At 37.7% G+C, this 20,831-nt stretch overlaps 1 protein-coding gene across 1 annotated transcript in view; it reads left to right on the top strand.

The window, feature by feature from the left end:
* The window catches only part of UNC13B (unc-13 homolog B), a 147,240-nt gene that overhangs the window by 14,963 nt on the left and 111,446 nt on the right, over positions 1-20,831 (top strand). The window contains exons 2-3 of the mRNA XM_079789685.1: positions 15,401-15,430; positions 19,238-19,337. Of these exons, the coding sequence (XP_079645811.1) occupies positions 15,401-15,430; positions 19,238-19,337 (130 nt within the window). The remainder of the gene's footprint in view (positions 1-15,400; positions 15,431-19,237; positions 19,338-20,831) is intronic.

Below are 20,831 nucleotides of genomic sequence, written 5' to 3'. Positions count from 1 at the left end.
TTAAATAGTACTTAGGGGAAGATGACTTTGCACAATGTTGGCTGTGAATCAGTTTCTCTATAGCTGTGGTTTCTGTTTGCTTAGTATGTATTCAGGGGCAATATTATAGCAGGTGTTTTATAGGCTGGAGAGTTCATTATGGCTCTAGTTTAATAGTGTTTACAACCTAAATTTTTTTTTTTTCTTGCGAGGACATGTGGCATAATGGAAAATCCAGGATTTTGAATTCAAGAGAACTCTGTTTTGAGTCTCACTAGGTAATGACTAAAATTTTATCTCTAAGGCTCTTAATTTCATTCAGAATCATATTCTGTCAAGTGGGAAAGATAATACTGTGCCAGTTTCACTGGATTGAAGTGAGAGTCCAACTGGTAGTAGATATGAACGCACTCTTGCAGACAAATGCAGAGTGGTAGGTACAATGTTCTGAAAAGTTTAGAAGCTGGAAAAGACTCATAAAGCCTGGCCTAAGGTATAAAACATGCCTGGGAATCAATTGAAATACAGCCATCTTTCTTGTAAATTGAGAAAGGTAATCATTACATTGGGACTTTCAACTCGAGATAAAATTGTAGACTTTTCTACTTGGCTAGGTCTGGCAAGGTGCTGGTCTGCTGGCCTTGGACAAATGATACTTGAAGATCTTAACTTTTAGTCTTGAAACCATCTAGTTAAAAGAGCTATAATGTTGGCACATGCATTTAGTACATATATTAGTTTTTGTTGTGGATTCAACAGGAGTTTATTCAAGAGACAAAGGTCCTGTGCTCTAAGTGAAATTAGCCTATTGTGCCTTACTGTTTTTAGCTGAAGCACAATATAGCCTTCGTGAACACTTATTAAGGCTCACAGATGTGGTCCATCCTTCAACTGGTTTGCCCTCTAACAGGAAGTCAGATATAAGAGGAGGTAATTATGATATAGAACAGAATATGATAAGCATTAGAAGAACAAATAAAATTGAACAGATTTCATCTGGGTGGTAAGGGAGAGTTTTTTGGTGACAATTATTCTCATTTATAAGAGGACTATATACATGCTTTAGACCAGGCGTCCTCAAACTACGGCCCACGGGCCACATGCGGGTGTTTTTGCCATTTTGTTTTTTTACTTCAAAATAAGATATGTGCAGTGTGCATAGGAATTTGTTCATAGTTTTTTTTAAACTATAGTCCGGCCCTCCAACGGTCTGAGGGACAGTGAACTGGCCCCCTGTTTAAAAAGTTTGAGGACCCCTGCTTTAGACAGTTTGGAAAATACATCAAGAGAAAAATAAAAATTATAATTACACTGGTCTTTTCTTCTGTATTGTGTGTGTCTGTGTATTAACTTTTTTCTTTTACATAAAATCGCATAATATTTTGTATACAGTTTATCCTGATTTATTTTTCTTAGTAGAATGTTGTAGATTAGAATTTGACAAGGCCTCTCTGGGTTTATATCTTTAGGTTTTGGAAACTGGAAAGGATCTTTTACAAACCTCTAACAAGCTAAACCTAGTAAGCTAAAAGGTGCCAATATAATGACTCATTTGAAATTATGATAGCAATTTATAAACTATTTGAAAAGATATATTAAAAAATCAAACAAAATAGACAAGGAATGGAGTGTGTTAATTACTACATCAATAATTTTAATCTGGTGCTCATTTTGGCAGCACATACACTAAGATTAGAATGATACACAGAAGATTAGCATGGCCCCTGTGCAAGGATGACACAAATTCGTGAAGCATTTCATATTTTTAAATCACATGATTATATCAATAGATGCAGAAAAAGCATTTGACAAAACCCAACACCCATTTTTTCTTTTTTAATCCTTATTATCCTTATTGTTGAAAGTATTATGAATGTTCTCTTTTCCCCCCATTGACCCTCTCACCCCAGTACCACCCCTCCCCCAATACCCATTTTTGATAAAAACTCTCAGTAAAGTAGGAATAGAGGGGTCACACTTCAACATAATAAAGGCCATATATGACAAACCTACAGCCAACATCATGCTCAGTGGGCAAAAACTAAAACCATTTCCCCTAAGAACAGGAACAAGACAGTTTTCACCACTTTTATTCAACATAGTACTCGAAGTCCTAGCCACAGTGATCAGACAAGAAGAAGAAATAAAAGGCATCCAAATTGGGAAGGAGGATGTAAAATTGTCATTATTTGCAAATGACATGATATTGTACATAGAAAACCCTAAAGACTCCACACAAAAACTACTAGATTTAATGAATGAATTTGGCAATGTAGCAGAATACAAAATTAAAATCCAGAAATTGATTCATTTTTATACACCAATATGAACTCTTAGAAAGAGAAACTAAAAAAACAATTCCATTTACCATGGTAACAAAAAAAAATTAAGATACTTTGAAATAAACTTAACCACTGACGTAAAAAACCTGTACTCTGACATCTACAGAACATTGAAAAAAGAGATAGAAGAAGGTATAAGCAAGTGGAAAGAATATACCGTGTTCATGGATTGGGAGAATTAATATCATTAAAATGTCCATACTACCCAAATTGATCTATAGATTCAATGCAATCCCTAGCAAAATACTAATGGCATCTATATTATAAAAAGCCAGTGACATTAACGCCATAACGACCCAACGACCGGTCACCAGGAGGTGCATTGATGGGTCTTGCTGGGCGACAGGTCTTGGTCTCGCGGCGTGGCGGGTCTGGGTCTCATGCGATTTCGCACACTGGGCCTCTAGTATTTTACATACCGAGAACAAATACTCCAAAATCTTATATGGCACTAAAAAAAGACGCTGAATAGTTACAGCAATTTTGAGAAAGAAGAACAAAGTTGGAGGGATCACAAAGTCAGATATCAAGCTATACTGCAAAGCCACTGTCATCAAAACAGCCTGATACTGGCACAAGAGCAGGCATCTAGGTCAATGGAACAGAACAGAGAACCCAGAAATCAACCCGGGTTCGATTCTCGTGCAGGGCACATGCCTGGGGTTGCTGGCTCATCCCCAGTGGGGGGCTTGCAGGAGGCAGCCAATCAATGATTCTCTCATCATTGATGTTTCTATCTCTCTCTCCCTTTCCCTTCCTCTCTGAAATCAATAAAAATATATTTTTTAAAAAGTTAAAACATTAAGCTGAGTGAATTAAAGAATGTCCTTGTGCTGTCCATGTATAACCAAGCTTGAATGAGCTCCAATAAATAGTAACCATAGAAATCTGATTGTGTATATGAAAATCTATTCCAACCGAGGTTTATTTATTTAGAAAACATTTTAAAAGATATATTTGAGCATTTGTACATGTTCAATTATAACCTGGACTGTGTTTACTCTAGAATTAGTCATTGGTTTTGTTAGTTGAAGTTTGACGTAAGTACTTGTTTGTCTTTTGGTTTGAAAAGGAGCTTATAGGTAGTGAATTTTGTTGATTCTTACAGAAATTAATTTTTTTCAGGGGCAGGGTAGTATATTTATGTATATTTTATTAGTATTCTCTTTAAATTATAATAAATTGCTATGAAGGCAGGTAGAAGGTTAGCAGTGATATTTAAGGTTTTCTCAGAAGAAAATCTGGACATGAATGAATGAATGAAATCAGAGGTATAATATTGGTGTGCAACTTTGGTTTTATTTATTACTCTATTCATACCACCATATTTTAAAAGAATTTATTATATTTATTTTTCTTTGCCTTGGTTCATATGGGCATAAATGGAAGCATTAGCTGTTTCAGTTGCTATGGAATTGATATTAATACTGTAGGAGAAAGCTGTGGACTGTAATAAGTATGGCTTTTGAATCTGGGTTTGAATTTCAGATTTCCCTGTTTAAGTCTGAAACCTTGGGCAAGTTACTTAACCTCTTTGTGTTTTTGTTAATCTGTAAAGTGGAAATTGTAAACTGTAGGCATGATTCATTAGTCCTGAAATGAGTTAAGTGGGTAACCAGCATCAGGAGAAAAATATATAGAACTGTAGCTAATAAGGGAAAGTATGGTATTTTGTGAGACTTTATTTCATAATACACATTCATACTGTATATAAATATGTATGTAAGTATAAGGGAACTTTGTTGCAATGTAAGATATACAGGGTGTCCCCAAAAATGTATATGCACTCTAGGCTGGGTTAAAAACAGTTTGAAAAACATCTGTAAAGTTGTTAGGATTAAGTGTCAAGTATAGCTCCTGTTTCATAGATAGTAACTGAAAGAAAAATGGCGTTGGAGAAGTCTTATTGGATATTTTGGCCTTATTGGATTTTGTTGTGTTTATACAGATTTGGTCTTTATTCCAAGAGCTATAAAATAAAAGCTGGTTTGTTACTTTAATTTGTTATTGCGTATGGAAAGTAATTTGACATAGAAAGGTTGTTTTTTTTTTAAGTATTATTTTGGGAACTCTTATAAATATGTGAGAGTGTAAGTTTATATGACAACTTGGAGTACAATTGGGCAGTAGTACCTAGTAAAGTTGAAGATGTGTATCCTCTCATCTAATTGCCTAGTGATTGCAATTATTGTGCTTGGTCAAAGAAGCCATGCAGGAGGATGTTCACCGAAGCATTGTTTATAATGGCAAGAATTTGAAAACAACTTAAAAGTCCCATGGTAGAAATTTGGATAAATAAACCTTGAGGTGTTCATCAAATGGAATGCTAAACTAAACTAAGTTAAATGAATAAACTAAGCTTCATTTATCAATAATGCTAAATCTCAAATCAAAATGGGAAGAAAAGCAAGTTGCAGACAGATATAGTATGATACCATATATTTAACATTAGAAACATGCAAACGCAGTATTGTATATTGTTTATGGATATAAGCATATGTAGTTAAAAATAAACATTTAGACCGAATGATATATATTAATGTCAGGATAATGGATACTAAAAAGGAATGGAGGGAGGGAATGGGATTAAGTAGGGATTGCAGTTGTATTTGTAATGTTATTAAATTTTGAAAAAATAATGTGTAGCAGATATGGCACAATGTTTAGATCTGGATAGTCAGACTGTTAGGTAAATGGGAGGTCATAATTTTTTTTTGGTCTGTATGTATTAAACATTTAAATAATATATTTAAAAAGTTTAGTGTACAATTCATGGCACAGATTAAATACTCAATGGTCTCTGTTAAAAACAGCACATTGTTTTGGAGTCTAGAGAAGTATAAAATTTTCTAACCTATTTAGGTGATGTTCAAACTTTTCAGTAGGATGAACATTCAGTTCTGTGTAGACAAAGGACATTTTTTCTTTGTAAGTGTGAATCTGTCTACTTACTATACACATTATTTACTCATTGCTTTTCCAGGATAAGTCACAGCATTTGTGAATATTCTTGAGAAGGTCCCTGTGCTTTCTCAGGTGTACTTTTGTTATCATTGTGCTTCAGTGTATCTTAGCTTGGTTCCTGCCTTTATTGTGTTACAGATGTCCTCTGCTGTATCATCATAAGTAATTTCTTGAGGATCCTGGTTAACCAGTTTTAGTATGTATTCAAAGATCTGTTGTACCAAGCATTATAAGGCTGTATTCTAGATTTTTAGTATGCTCTAGTTCAGTACCGTTCTAGTTCAGAACTTTCTGTGATAATGAAAATGTTCCATGTTTGTGCTCTTCAGTATGGTGGTAACTAGTGATGTGAAGCAACTGAGCTGCTTTTGAAATGTGGCTAGTATGACCTAGGGACCGAATCTTTAGTTTTATTTAATTTTGATGAATTTAAAATTATCTTGTGTTTGCTGGCTCCCATATTGGACAGTTGCAGCTCTAGTCTGTTGAAAAGAATGCTTGGTTTGATTACTAGTACACTAATTTCCTGAGCTTATAGGTAGTGAATTTTTCCTGAGCCTGTTTTCCTCTGTCTATAAGGGAACTAATAATTCTTTCCCCAACCACCTCTGGAGATCCTACGAAGAAGTTAAAGAATGCATGAAAGCCTGTTGAGAAATGATCAGTTTATAGTTTAAGAACTATAAAACTGCTGCTTAACTGTAGTTCCACTTCTAGGACTTTATCCTAACAAAGGCAATTTTTTTAGACATCTCTGATTATCTGTAAGGATAGTCATCAGAAGTTATTTATAATTTTATTAGTTTGCTATGGCTGCCATAACAAAGTACCACAAACTGGGTGACTTACCAGAAATTTATTTTTTATTTATTTTTTTTGGAACTTGTCATTGGGTGTTCTGGCACACCATAAAGGAAGCATTTCTTTTTGTTGTTGTTATTCCTCACTCTAGGATATTTTTCCATTGATTTTTAGAGAGAGTGGAAGAGAGAGGGAAAGAGAGAGGGAAAGAGAGAGAGAAACATTGATTTGAGAGAAACACATCGATTGGTTGCCCCCTACACATGCTCCGACCAGGGCCTGGAGGTATGTGCCCTTGAGGGGAGTCGAACCTGGGAGCCTTCGGTCCACAGGCCAATGCTCTATCCATGGAGCCAAACCAGCTAGGCAAGGAAGCAACAGAAATTTATTGTCTCCAAGTTCTGGAGGCTCGAAGACCAAGATCAAGGTGTCTGTTGGTTTGGTTCTTTCTGAGGATTGTGAGAGAGAATCCGTTTCATGCCTCTCCCCTAGCTTCTGCTGGCAATCCTTGGCTTGTAGAAGCATCTCTGCCTTCATCTTCACATGGTGTTCTCCTTGTGTGTTTGTCTCTGTGTCCATATTTCTTCTTTTTATAATGATACCAGTTATATTGGATTAACTGGTATCATTAGTGACTTCATCTTAACTAATGACTTCATCTTAACTAATTATATCTGAAATGATACTGTTTTCAAATAAGATCACATTCCTTTCTTTTTTTGTTTTTGTTTTGTTAATCCTCACCTGAGGTTATTTTTTCCATTGATTTTTAGAGAGTAGAAGGAAGGGAGGGAGGGAGAGAGAGGGGCAGAGAAAAAGAGAAACATTATGTGAGACACATCAATTGGTTGCCTCCTGCATGCACCATACCAGGGCTGGGGAATGGACGTGCAACTCAGGTACAACATGCCCTTGACGGGGAATCAAACCCAAGACCCTTTGGTGTACAGGCTGATGCTCTAACCACTAAGCAACACCAGCCAGGGCAATAAGGTCACATTCTGAGTTACTGGGGGTGAGGACTTCAACATATGAAATTTAGGGGGACATAATGCAACCCATAACAATAATACTTGATAATTGGAAGCAAGATAAAAGTCCTGTAGGAGTGGACAATAAATACTATTTATGCAGCTCTTTTAATTCTGACTGCTACAACAAAATACCATAGACTGGGTGGCTTAAACAACACACATTTATTTTTCACAGTTCTGGAGGCTGGGAAGTCCAAGATCAAGTTTCCAGCATGGTTGAGTTCTCGCTGAAGGCCTTCTTTTTTTTTTTTTAATATATTTTATTAATTTTTTACAGAGAGGAAGGGAGAGGGATAGAGAGTTAGAAACATCGATGTGAGAGAAACATCAATTAGCTGCCTCCTTCACACTCCTTACTGGGGATGTGCCCGCAACCAAGGCACATGCCCTTGACCGGAATTGAACCTGGGACCCTTGAGTACGCAGGCTGACGCTCTATCCACTGAGCCAAACCGGTTAGGGCTGAAGACCTTCTTGAAAGCTAGCATATGGCCACCTTCTCACTGTGTCCTCACATGGTGGAGAGGGAGAGAGAACTAGCTTTCTGGTCTCTTCTTATAAGGACACTAATCCCATCATGAGGACCCCACCCTCATGACCTTATCTAAACCCAGTTAGCCCATAAGGCCCACCTCTAGATACTATCACTTTGAGGGCTAGTGCTCCAACATAGCAATTTTGAGGGGACACATTCAGTCCATAACAATAGCTAATAAAAATTATGTTTTAAATGAATACCTAATAACGCAGAAAGATGTTCATAAAATATTTTTAATGGGCCTTAACCGGTTTGGCTCAGTGGATAGAGCATCAGCCTGCGGACTCAAGGGTCCCAGGTTTGATTCCGGTCAGGGGCATGTACCTTGGTTGTGGGCACATCCTCAGTAGGGGGTGTGCAGGAGGCAGCTGATTGATGTTTCTCTCTCATTGATGTTTCTAACTCTCTCTCCCTCTTCCTTCCTCTCTGTAAAAAAATCAATAAAATATATTTTAAAAATATTTTTAATGGGGAAAAAACGGATTGCAAAACAACTAGGTACAGTAAGTTCCAAACTAGCTAGGTAAAGCACAAATTTTGTCTATTGATTGAAAAAAAAGACTAAAAATATATGCGTAGTTATTTACAGGTAAAAAAAATATATATGCATAGTAATGTTTAAAAGATTAAGTAACATGGTAGAATTATGGAAATGCCTATCTTTTTTGAGGTTTTCTAAATTTTATGCAATGAATTTATGCCACTTTCATAATAGAAAAGAAAACCATAGTACATTTTTTGGAGTGGAATTGTTAGGTCAAAAGCAAAGAATTTAAACTTTTAAAAAATGTTAATATGGGGTAGGTGGGGGGGGCCAATAAGGGGATAAGGACACATATGTAATACCTTAATCAATAAAGAAATAAAAAATGTTAATAGGCATTTCTTGAAATTTCTATGATATTTATAACTTTATTTATCTCTCTTTGGTTTAAAAATACTTTTTCTAATGCTTTGATAGTGACCCTTAATTTTTTATTTCACAGATATAACTAATCTTATACTCTTTTATTTTTGGCCTTATTTTTTTGATCTTAGGTAGAACTCTCAGAGTAGCAGTTGGATTCTAATTTTTTAAAAAAATCACTTAATGATTTTTGCTATTACTATATCTTAGTGATAAGAATCTATGTTTTATTGACATAGTAACTTAGATGTGTAACCTTGGAGAAGTTACTTAATCTGTGCCTCTATTTTCCCATCTATAAAATGGAGATAATATTAGTACATACCTAATCAGGCTATTGTAGAGAATAAGTGACAAAATACATGTGAAGCACTTAAAAGAATATCTTGCCAATAGTATAGTCAGTACATTTTTTATTAATTATTATTTTTTCCTATAGCAAAGTTTAGCTGTTTTATATGACAGCTTCTGTTTAAACAAATATATATTTAAATATGTAAAAAATGTAAGTGGGATATTATACATGCTTTTCTTTTTTAAAAATATATTTTTATTGATTTCAGAGAGGGAGAGGCAGAGATAGAAACATCAATGATGATTAGAGAGAATCAGTGATTGGCTGCCTCCTGCATGCCCTTTACTTGGGATCGAGCCTGCAACCCAGGCATGTGCCCTTGACTGAAATCAAACCTGGGACCCTTCAGTCCTCAGGCCGACACTCTTATCGATTGAGCCAAACTGGCTAGGGCTATACATGCTTTTCTTTCTTTCTTTCTTTTTTTAAAAAAAATATATTTTTATTGATTTTTTACAGAGAGGAAGGGAGAGGGATAGAGAGTTAGAAACATCGATGAGAGAGAGACATTGATTAGCTGCCTGCACACCCCCCCCCCCCCCGGGGATGTGCCTGCAACCAAGGTACATGCCCTTGACCGGAATCGAACCTGGGACCCTTTAGTCCGCAGGCTGTAGCTCTATCCACTGAGCCAAACCAGTTAGGGCCATGCTTTTCTTGATTTTTCACTTTATATAACTTGGACACCTTTGTATGTCAAAGATAGATCTATATCATTGTTTTAAATGTTTAGATAATATTCCATTATATGTAACATGATTTACTAAAATATTTCCTTATTAATGGGTATAATTTAGGATATTTCTAATTTTTGATATTATAAATATAATTGTGATCAATACCCTTGTAGTTAGAATTCCTCTTTATGGTACATTCTCAAAAGTTTTGTTAGTGTAAAGAGCACCATGAGTTCCAGAACTTCCTAGAAAACTCACTTGGGACTGTGCCCTAGGATGAAATACTGTTCTAGCCACAGAAGCCATGCATTTATATTGTGTTATGCCTTTGCTTCTTATCTTTCCTTACTTGTATTTCCTTCTATTCTCATTTTCCATCTGAAGAATGCCTACTTCTTTGTGGTCCTGTTTAAATTTACTGCCCCTTCCACAACGTAAATCAAACCAAATTAAAAAAAAAATCACATTTGAAAACCATAATCTTTAATTTTTTAGTTCTCTTTCAGTATCTGTTCTTTCATTATTTACTCAACAGGTATTTGTTAATGCCTTTTATGTTTTAGATACTACAGAGTGCCAGATAAGTAGTAGATAAAACATGGTTTCTGCTCTCATGGAAGTCATAGACTAGTGGGAGAAAATTCAACAAACAGTTGACCAAAAATAAATATGTAAATATAAATTTGTCATAAGTATTATAAAGAAAGAGTACTGGGTTAATCTGAATAAAGACTAATGTTTGAGTTTCTCTGAATTAATGGGCCTTTGTACAGAGAACATCCTATATAATAAAAGAATAATATGCTAATTAGACTGGATGTCTTTCTGGATGTCCTTCCAGATGACCTTCCGGATGAAGTGGGGGCTTCGAGGGCTGAGGCAGAGGCAGCTGCCATGGCGGGAGGGGGCTGTGGCAGAGGTGGCCGCCACGGCAGTGGGGGTCGAGGCAGCCGCCACAGCGGCGGGGGGGGGGGGGGGGGGCGAGCCTCTTGCACGAATTTCGTGTATTGGGCCTCTAGTAGATTTATAAAGCCTGGATAAAACATAAACAAGCTTTAATGCTGCCTCCTAAGATTGAGTAAAGGAAGAAATGGATGATTCCTTTGTTAAGTGTGAAAATTGAAGGTTATATATTTTTTGTTATATGACATCAAAGAAGGATGGATAGAATTCTTCTAATAGCCTTTGAGTCCTCAAAGAACCTGAGTTCTTCCACCACCAGTTCCATTTTCTCAAGCTGTCCCAGAAAAATGGCCATTGGTTCTTTTGCTTTATGTGGCTAACTAGATGTTGTCCTGACTATTTAATATGTCCAGGCATGCTGGGACTGGGAACAAATAATCCATTGATCCTTGAAAAACATAAAAGTAAAAAGCCAATCACAGGTTTCTATTTTAGATAAAGCATTGGCATCTAAACTCAAAACTGCTTTATTTGAATTAGGTTGTATCAACCAATTATATAGAGATAAGGCCTATAGATTTCTAATTATGTTAGTCTGGTTACCAAAGTTCTGTTGCAAAGAGTTATTTATGATATTTGTTTGAGGCTTTGTTAATCGGTTCCAAAAAAGGAATTGTCTCAGGGGCTGCTTACCAAGATTATATTCAAGGAATTTTGAAGAATTAACCTGATGAATAAAACAATGAATTCCGTCCTTAAAGAGATTTTAATCATTATGGAAGTTAAGATTTTGATAGGAATAACTGCTATGGAGAGATGGAAAGCAAGAAGTGCATGAGGTGCATATAAACTGCCTTGGGGATTGTGAGCAGGGAGACGGTATTTTTGACAGCATTTGTTTGGAAAAAGATCAGGGAAAGTTTAGTAGGAGAGATAATATTCGAGGTTGGTGTTGAAGAATGAGGAATACTTTGAACATGTGGAAATGAAGTGTATTGAGAATGTCCTATTATGGACAGGAGTCAATATTTATTAGTGTATTTTTTTTTTGCATAATCTACCTTTTTGCCATTTTGGTAACTATTAGTCATCATCATCATCATCATAATAGCTAACATTTATTAACTGCCTATTCTGTGCCAGAATCTGTTCTAAGTGTTTTACATTTATTAACTCTGTCCTCACATTATGATCATCTCTGTGGGTTTTTTTTACATTAATCCTCACCTGAGGATATGCTTTTATTGATTTTAGGTCTAGAGAGAGGAAGGGAGAGAAGGGGAGAGAGGGAGAAAAAAACAAAACATTAATGTGAGAGAGATACATTGATTGGTTGCCTCCAGCAGAGGCCCCAATCAGGGCCGGGGATCGAGCCTGCCCTTGACCGGAACTGAACCTGGGACCCCCCTTTCAGTATGTGGGCTGAAGGTCAATCTACTGAGCCAAACCAGCTAGGGCCTCCTTTGTTTTTAAAAAAGGTAAGCCATCTTTTTCTTAAGAACCAGCTTTCATTTTCCCTCATAAAAATGAAGAGCTAAAACATATGTGTAAAAAAATTTTAAAGCCTAAATGTGTGATATAAGGGAGAATGATTTAATATATAATATAACACTTAAAACATTATGAGATTGTAGGGAACCATTAAAAATGATCTACCTTTTTTGCCATTTTGGTAACTTTATTAATAACCATCATCCTTGATGATTATTAAAATGATAGTTATAAAGACTGAATAAACATTGGAAAATATTTGCTGTTACTTTGAGAGGAAAAGATTTTTCATGGTCTATTTTCTTCCTAAACTGAGTGTTTAACTTTTTTTAAAAAAAAATATATTTTATTGATTTTTTACAGAGAGGAAGAGAGAGGGATAGAGAGTTAGAAACATCGATGATAGAGAAACATTGATCAGCTGCCTCTTGCACAACCCCCACTGGGGATGCGCCCGCAACCAAGGTACATGCCCCTGACCGGAATCGAACCCGGGACCTTTCAGTCCGCAGGCCGACGCTCTATCCACTGAGCCAAACCGCTTTCGGCGAGTGTTTAACTTTTATGGTTACTCATAATGGAGGGGGAAGGAATAAGGACATCTTGCTAGCCAGTCAGAACAGCTGGTCATTTGGCTAACAGATGTCACAGTTAGTGCATCTTTATGTTGAAATATTTGACAAATTAATAATTGCAAATATATATTTAAAAACATATACTATGCTAGATTGAAAACAGGGTAGTGGGATTATATACGATTTCCATCATTTAAAATGTTAACCTTTAAAGAAAAAAGGAAATGGTGGTTATTATATGTGAGAGGTGACACACTTTAATTCTAGATTCTGAAGCAGGAGAGTTGCAAACAAGGGAACTAGTTTCCAAAGGCTTCAGAAATTGTTTCATGAGTAGGACAGGCTAGAACAAGGCAGTTTAGTCATTCCCTGTCCCTGAGGAACCAGGTCACTGGATGCAGAGCCAGGGTGAATAGGATTATTTTCTGTAATCTCAAGGGTGCCAGTTGTAGATTTGATTCTTCAGCAAGGTCAGAGAAACTCAAGAGCTGAAGTTACAGCTTTTTTTGAGGGTAGGCACAGTGTATCATCTCTTATTTCTGATTAAAAAAATATATTGATTATAGAGAGGAAGAGAGGGGGAGAGAGAGATAGAAACATCAATGATGCCCTAGCCCAGTGGTCGGCAAACTGCGGCTCGCCAGCCACATGCGGCTCGAGAGCCACCATGGTTTGCCGCTCTGTTGACTAATGAGTTTGCCGACCACTGGGATAGGGGGTTAATCACAAGGAACAACAACAGCCTGTAATTATTGTAATCGAGAGTCTAGGTCAGTGGTCGGCAAACTCATTAGTCAACAGAGCGGCAAACCGCGGCTCGCGAGCCGCATGTGGCTCCAGAGCCGCAGTTTGCCGACCACTGCCCTAGCTGGTTTGGCTTAGTGGATAGAGCATCCGCCTGTGGACTGAAGGGTCCCGGGTTCGATTCTGGCCAAGGGCACATGCCTGGGTTGTGGGCTCAATCCCTAGTAGGGGGCATGCAGGGGGCATCCTATCAATGACTCTCTCTCATCTTTGATGTTTCTATCTCTCTCTCCCTCTCCCTTCCTCTCTGAAATCAATAAAAATTTCTTAAAACAAAAAAAGAAACATCAATGATGAGAATCATTAATTGGCTGTTTTCTGCATGCCCCCTACTGGGGGTGGAATGTGCAACCCAGCCACGTGCCCTGACCAGGAATTGAACCTTGATCTTCTTGTTCATGCATGAGTCGATGTTCAACCACTGAGCAACACTTGCCTGGTTTCAATTTCTTTTAATAATCTATAATCATAAAAGCATAATATGCTAATTAGACCAGATAGCTGAATGACCTTCTGGACGTCATCCAGACGTCGGGCCGAGGCAGAGGTGGTTAGGGGCTATTAGGCAGGCAGGTGAGCAGTTAGGGGTGATCAGACAGGCAGGCAGAGTGGTTAGGGGTGATCACACAGGCAGGTGAGTGGTTAGGGGCAATGAGGCAGGCAGGCAGAGTGGTTAGGGGCGATTAGACAGGCAGGCGAGTGGTTAGGGGCAATGAGGCAGGCAGGCAGAGGTGGTTAGGGGTGATCAGGCAGGCAGGCAGAGTGGTTAGGGGTGATCAGGCAGGCAGGCAGAGTGGTTAAGGGCTATTAGGCAGGTAGGCAGAGGTGGTTAGGGGCGAGCAGGCAGGCAGGTGAGCAGTTAGGGGCGATCAGGCAGGCAGGCGAGTGGTTAGGAGCAATCAGGCAGGCAGGCAACTGGTGAAACCAGTTAATACTGATCGCTACTGATATCAAATAATCAATTTGAACCACACTTTGATCATGAAATGACCAGAATGGGCCAGAAGACACAGCAAAGTAATTTTGCTTCATGATATCACACCATCACACACTTCAAAAACAGTTAGACACGTTAAAAGATCTTGCCTGGGAAATATTAACCCACCCACTGTATTCACCAGACCTTGCTCCTTCAGGTTGTTTCGATCAATGGCACACACACTTTCTGAGCAGCACTTCAAAACATATGAAGAAGTGGAAAATTGGGTCTCTGAATGGTTTGCCTCAAAACAGGAAAAGTTCTATTGGGACGGTATCCACAAATTACCTGAAAGATGGGGGAAATGTGTAGCTAGCGGTGGACATTACTTTGAATAAAGCACTTTTGATGTTTCTCTTGAAATCATTGTGTTTTCTTTGATTACAAAATCCGCAGTATTAACCGGCACACCTGGTATGTGGAATCTAATGAACAAAATAAACTGTTGAACAAAATAGATCCAGCGACATAGAAGCATAGAGCAGACTGTTGAATTTCAGAGGGAAAGCGGAGGTGGGTGGGATGGTGGAAGAGATCAACCAAAGAAATTGTGTGCATATAGCCAAAACCGGTTTGGCTCAGTGGATAGAGCGTCGGCCTGCAGACTGAAGGGTCCCAGGTTCGATTCCGGTCAAGGGCATGTACCTTGGTTGCGGGCACATCCCCAGTAGGGGGTGTGCAAGAGGCAGCTGATCAATGTTTCTCTCTCATCGATGTTTCTAACTCTCTATCCCTCTCTCTTCCTCTCTGTAAAAAATCAATAAAATATATTAAAAAAAAAAGAAATTGTGTGCATATATGCATAACCCATGGATTTAGACAATAGGGTGGTGGAGGCCTGGGGTGGAGGGGTGGGGGTAGGTTATAAGGGGTCAATGGGAAAAATATAGGGACATATGTAATACTTTCAACAATAAAGATTTTAAAAAATTGACTCTAAAAAAAATAAATCTAGTCCTAACTCTAACAATGCTTGGCCTAATAGGTGCTCAGGAAATGTTGGTTAAATAATTTGTGAAAATTTTCATGGTGCCTTCTTTTTCTTTTGCAGTTAAAAGAGCCAAATTCCAGGGTTCACCAGGTAAGATCCATCTTTACTTACTATGTTCCCTCATACATTCTGTGATTTAAAAGCAATCTTTAAAAAATTAATTGTATTGAATTCAGTTATTAAATTAATTAAATATACTAAATTCATTAAAACATTAATTTAAAAAAATCAGTATGGGGAGATGTTAGTCAAGGGGGTCAGAGTTTTAGTTATACAAGATGAAAATTTCTGGAGATCTAATGTACAGCAATGTGTATATAGTTAACTTGTATTGTATACTTGTAATTTTCTTTTTAAAAAAATGTTTTGATTGATTTTTAGAGAGAGAGGAAGGGGAGAGGGATAGAGAGATAGAAACATCCATGAGAGAGAAACATCATCTATTGGCTGCCTCCTGCATGCCCCCTACTGGGATTAAGCCTGCCTGCAACCTGTGCATGTGCCCTGACTGGGAATCGAACCAGTGATGTATTGGTTCATGGGTTGATGCTCAACCACTGAGCCACATTGGTAGGCTATACTTATAATTTTCTAAGAGGGAAGATCTTAAGTGTTCTCAACACACATACTCCCTCTCTCACTCATTCAAAGTGGTAACTATAAGAGGTAATGATAAATATGTTAATTTGCTTGATTGTGGTGATTATTTCACAGTGTATCTTATATCAAATAATCAGGTTGTATACCTTAAAATATATAATTTTAAACTGTCAATTATACCTCAGGAAAGCTGGGGGGAAAAACAATGCTGTTGTAAAACTTTAAAGAAATCAAAATCTATATATCCATCTAGCAAAAAGTTCAAGTCTCCTTACTTCTTGATCAACTCAATTACACTTCCTGAAGTAACTATTTAGAGGTTTTTATATATCGTTTAGACTTTTTTCTGTGTATATGTGTGTATACACTACTGGATTAGCTACACATATCTTTGTGCAACCTGGTTTTTTTCCAGCACATCATGAAAGTCTTTTCTTGTGTGTGTGTGTATATCTGGTTCTTTTTTTTCTTTTAAAATATATTTTATTGATTTTTTACAGAGAGGAAGAGAGAGGGATAGAGAGTTAGAAACATTGATGAGAGAGAAACATTGATCAGCTGCCTCCTGCACACCCCCCACTGGGGATGTGCCCGCAACCAAGGTATATGCCCTTGACCGGAATCGAACCTGGGACCCTTGAGTCCGCAGGCCGACGCTCTATCCACTGAGCCAAACTGGTTTCGGCTATCTGGTTCTTTTTTAAAAAATGTTTTACAGAATTTTGTTGTAGATTTTGTACCCTAGATACTTGATTGAATATTTAGGTTGTTTCTAATTTCTTGCTATTTTAAGAAGTAAATGTTCTTGTGCATTTATCATTGCCTGCTTTTACAAATGTAAATGTATGCTAGAGTCCAGAAATAGAATTGCTGGGCCAAAAGTATGTATTTTAGAGAAATTTGGTAGCTGCTGCTACATTGACCTTCTGAAAGTTTTTGCTAGATTATACTAACATACACAGTGTGTGAGGGTTTATTTTCCCAAATCCTTATCAGCATGAAATAATATGAAACTCTTTAATCTTTGTCCATTACACTTCCTGAATATAAAAATAGTATCTCCTTATTTTTATATTTCCTTAATTGTGAATGTCAAGTTACTCTGATTACTGCTGGGGAAGGGAAGAGTTCTGGAAATAGCTAGAAAAAAATGAACATGGTTGGGAACCCAGGGAAATCTGAAAAACCAAACAAAACCTTGAGTGCAACAGGAACTAAAGCAGGTTCTGAGCTTTCTACTCTCTCCACTGGTTCTGGATTAAGACTTTTTTTTTTTTTTTTGGTAAGAATCTGTTCCAGCTGGCTTTCTATGCTTGCATACAGTCCATGATGGCTTCTCCAGTGCAGTGTGTATGCTTCTCATTCAAGCTTTACCAACCCGCAGCTACCACTGTTTCTTTGTTTTCCCTACTTATAATATTTTGAGAAGGAATCATATTGGCTGCACCTTTTAGTCATCCCATAGACTGGATGCTCCTGAGTGGCATCTGCCCCTCATCTAATGAACTATGGTTGGATATGGGGAGTGGAGTACAAAATCATATGATATGAAACATAGCTCAGTAGTCTACTGCACTGGGACATACAAACTACATACTTTTTAATGATACTTAAGAGAAAGATTTACCTTCAGCTAGGAGTGCATGACAGGGACCATTTTCTCACATCTCTAACATTAGGTAATCATTTTAAGCAGTCTTTGCTAGTTTGATGAGTCAAAGATAACTTTCTTGCTTTTTCATTTTATAAAATTACCAGAGGCCCGGTGCATGAAATTTGTGCACTGGAGGTGTGTGGGGGCGGTGTTCCTCTGCCCAGCCTGCACTCTCTCCAATCTGGGACCCCCTCGGGGGATGTCTGACTGCTGGTTTAGGCCCAATCCCTCTCACAATCCAGGACTGCTGGCTCCTAACTGCTCGCCTGCCTACCTGCCTGCCTGATTGCCCCTAACTGCTTCTGCCTGCCAGCCTGATTGATGCCTAACTGCTCCCCTGCTGGCCTGATTGATGCCTAACTGCTCCCCTGCCGGCCTGATGGCCCCCAACTGCCCTCCCCTGCTGGCCTGTTCACCCCTAACTGACCTCCCCTGCCGGCCTGATCGCCCACAACTGCCCTCCCCTGCCAGCCATCTTGTGGTGGCCATCATGTGGCAGCGTCACATGTGAGGACCATGTAGGCTTTTATTAGTATAGATGATTAACTTCCTATATAATAAAAGACTAATATGCAAATCAACCAAATAGTGGAATGACCGGTCGCTGACGCTCAACGCAGGAGCTGCTCCCTGGTGGTCAGTGCGCTCCCACAGGGGAAGTGCCACTGAGCCAGAAGCCGGGCTCACGGCTGGCGAGCACAGCAGCAGTGGCGGGAGCCTCTCTCGCCTCCGTGGCAGCCCTAAGGAGTAGCGAGCAGGTGGGTGGTAAAGGAGCAAGGGGTCTCAGACTGCAAGAGGGCGCAGGCTGGGCTCAGGGACCCTCCAAGTGCACGAATTTTGTGTACCGAGCCTACGAATTTCGTGTATCGAGCCTCAGTGTTTATATAAAAGAACTCTCAATTCAGTGCCCTCATCATGGCTGATGTGAAGGTAATACGGTGAGAATAGAATGTGCTGTGTTAAGCGTTGGTCAGATCTCTGAGTTTTGAGGTTCAGGCTACCTACCTTTGTTTAATACTCAACTTACATTCTCAGAGAATTTCCTTTTCCCAACTCTGTAATAACATTTCTGATAATTGAATAGATCAAGCTTGAAATTCATTTCCTTTATGAGGGTTTATCCTGAATTCTTATCCCTTTCAACAGCTAGAGTTTACCCTTTCCTCTTCTACAATCCTTTATTTTTCTCTTTCTCTTAATGGCACTTTTATTTTCTACATTTAAAGTTACATATCTTTCCTATTAGATAAATTATATTAGTTTTTTCAAGCTGCAGGTGTGCTATAAAATCAATTTGGTTGGTTATGTTAACATTTTTATAGATTAAATGAAATAGAATAGTAAATATCAATGTACCATCTCATATTTTATGAAGCTTTGTTCTAGTTTATGTGTGTCTCCTGGGTCAAATATATTTTTTAAACTTGTAAAACAATTATAGGTTATGTTTTTGAAGGCAATATGTGTTTTATATATTTTTTGCATCTCTACTATGTTTTGAATGATGCTACTTTGCACAATATATGTTTCCATTTCTTCTATATGTAATGCTTTACTTTGGATATTAATTCCAAAGGCTTTGTGAGATTGGGTAATAGTCTGAGCGCTAAGTATTGCATTTTCATTTTGCATTTTTTTCAAAGATAAATTTAACACATATGTGACCCTGAAAGTGCAGAATGTGAAGAGCACGACTGTAGCCGTTCGTGGTGATCAGCCTTCCTGGGAACAAGATTTTATGTTGTAAGTACTTTGCAGCAGCAGCGTACCTACAGTATTTGATTATCTTTTCAAGGTAATTACATTGGGTTAAACAATTACAGGCCCAAGATTTTGTGTATGTGTAAGGTTTATAAAATATGTTAAATATTTAAAACATATTTCAATGTATTAGCATATGTTAAATATTCTTTTTGAAAACTACAGAGTTACAGGAACAAGTGAGGTGTGTGGAAGGTGAAGTATGTCTGCAGTTTTATTCTCTTGTGGATTCGTAATTATTCTTAGAGACGAATTATGAATGTGAGTCAACTCCCAATAGGTTGGAAGTTTTTAGAGACAGGAACTGGGTCCTGGATTATGTCTTCCCCAAAGAACCAAGTCATATGTATGTGCTCTGGAAACATTAAGTAAATGAACACATGAGCTCATTATTACATTCTATATTCTATTGTATTTATGTAAAGGGGAACTTTTTCTTTGCTTCACTTATTTTCAACACACTTGATATGAATTCTATGATTATAATATCCCATCCCAAAATTTTGAATCTGAGAACATTTATCTTAATAGTACAATAGGGAAGCCAAGCTTTTTCTAAAGTGTTAACTTGAAACTTCTACATGTGATAAATAGATGTTGTTTCCCTGAGAATACCTTTTTGCTTTTTCTGCTGGAATTGGCCTTTTCTCATCTTTCTTGCATTTCTTCACAAATAATCTTGTGTTTCAATAAGAGCTTTCTGGAGAATGTTTTTAGCATTAACATAAGTGTTTGCTTGTTTCACCGTAAGGCTATAGTTAAGTTTGAGTAAGCCCTTCTAAGCTGATATTCCACCAATACATGACATTGCTTTTGCTTATTGGTTATCTGGCTCTTTCCAGAATAGTTTCTTTAAAAAATTTTCTTAGTTATTATTATAGGAAAATCATTACCATTATCCTGTGATGATCATTTTGTTAATAAGTGACAGTGCCTACTTTAACTGATAATGTCTAATGAGTTAATGTCTAATGAGGGGCTGTGTGGTATGAACTGGCACACTGGTGTCCCTCACCTGTCCCTGACCATGTGTTCCCATCAAACTTAGATGTTCTCAGGGATGTTTTTTCTTCTGCTTACAACCCATTTAATAAATCTTGTGAAGAAGCCTTGTTTTTTCTAAAAGTTTCCTGTATACAATCCATAGATATAAGTTGTGGGCAGTGTTAGTATTAACAAGAAAACATATAAGACTATTGCCTAAGGGTGGATGAAGAGTGTATGCAGGCAGCCTTTGTAGTAATGCCCACATTGCTTGGCTTCACTTTTTTTTTTAAAATGAAACTTTTAATCTAATCATAATTGTAGCTCCAAAGGAGAGGGGACAGACTAACAAAGGCATTTTTACCTTACATAGGTTTCTAGGAATCTAAACAATGGGTGCAGCATTCTGGGGCATTTTGATTTTCCTTGATGACAAAATCCTGGTAATAAAATATTCAAGGTAAACAGAAGATGTAGCTGTTTCCTTCATAT

Source organism: Cnephaeus nilssonii (assembly GCF_951640355.1).
Source record: "Cnephaeus nilssonii genome assembly, chromosome: 14".
Taxonomy (NCBI): domain Eukaryota; kingdom Metazoa; phylum Chordata; class Mammalia; order Chiroptera; family Vespertilionidae; genus Cnephaeus; species Cnephaeus nilssonii.
This window is presented reverse-complemented; position numbering and strand designations above follow the sequence as displayed.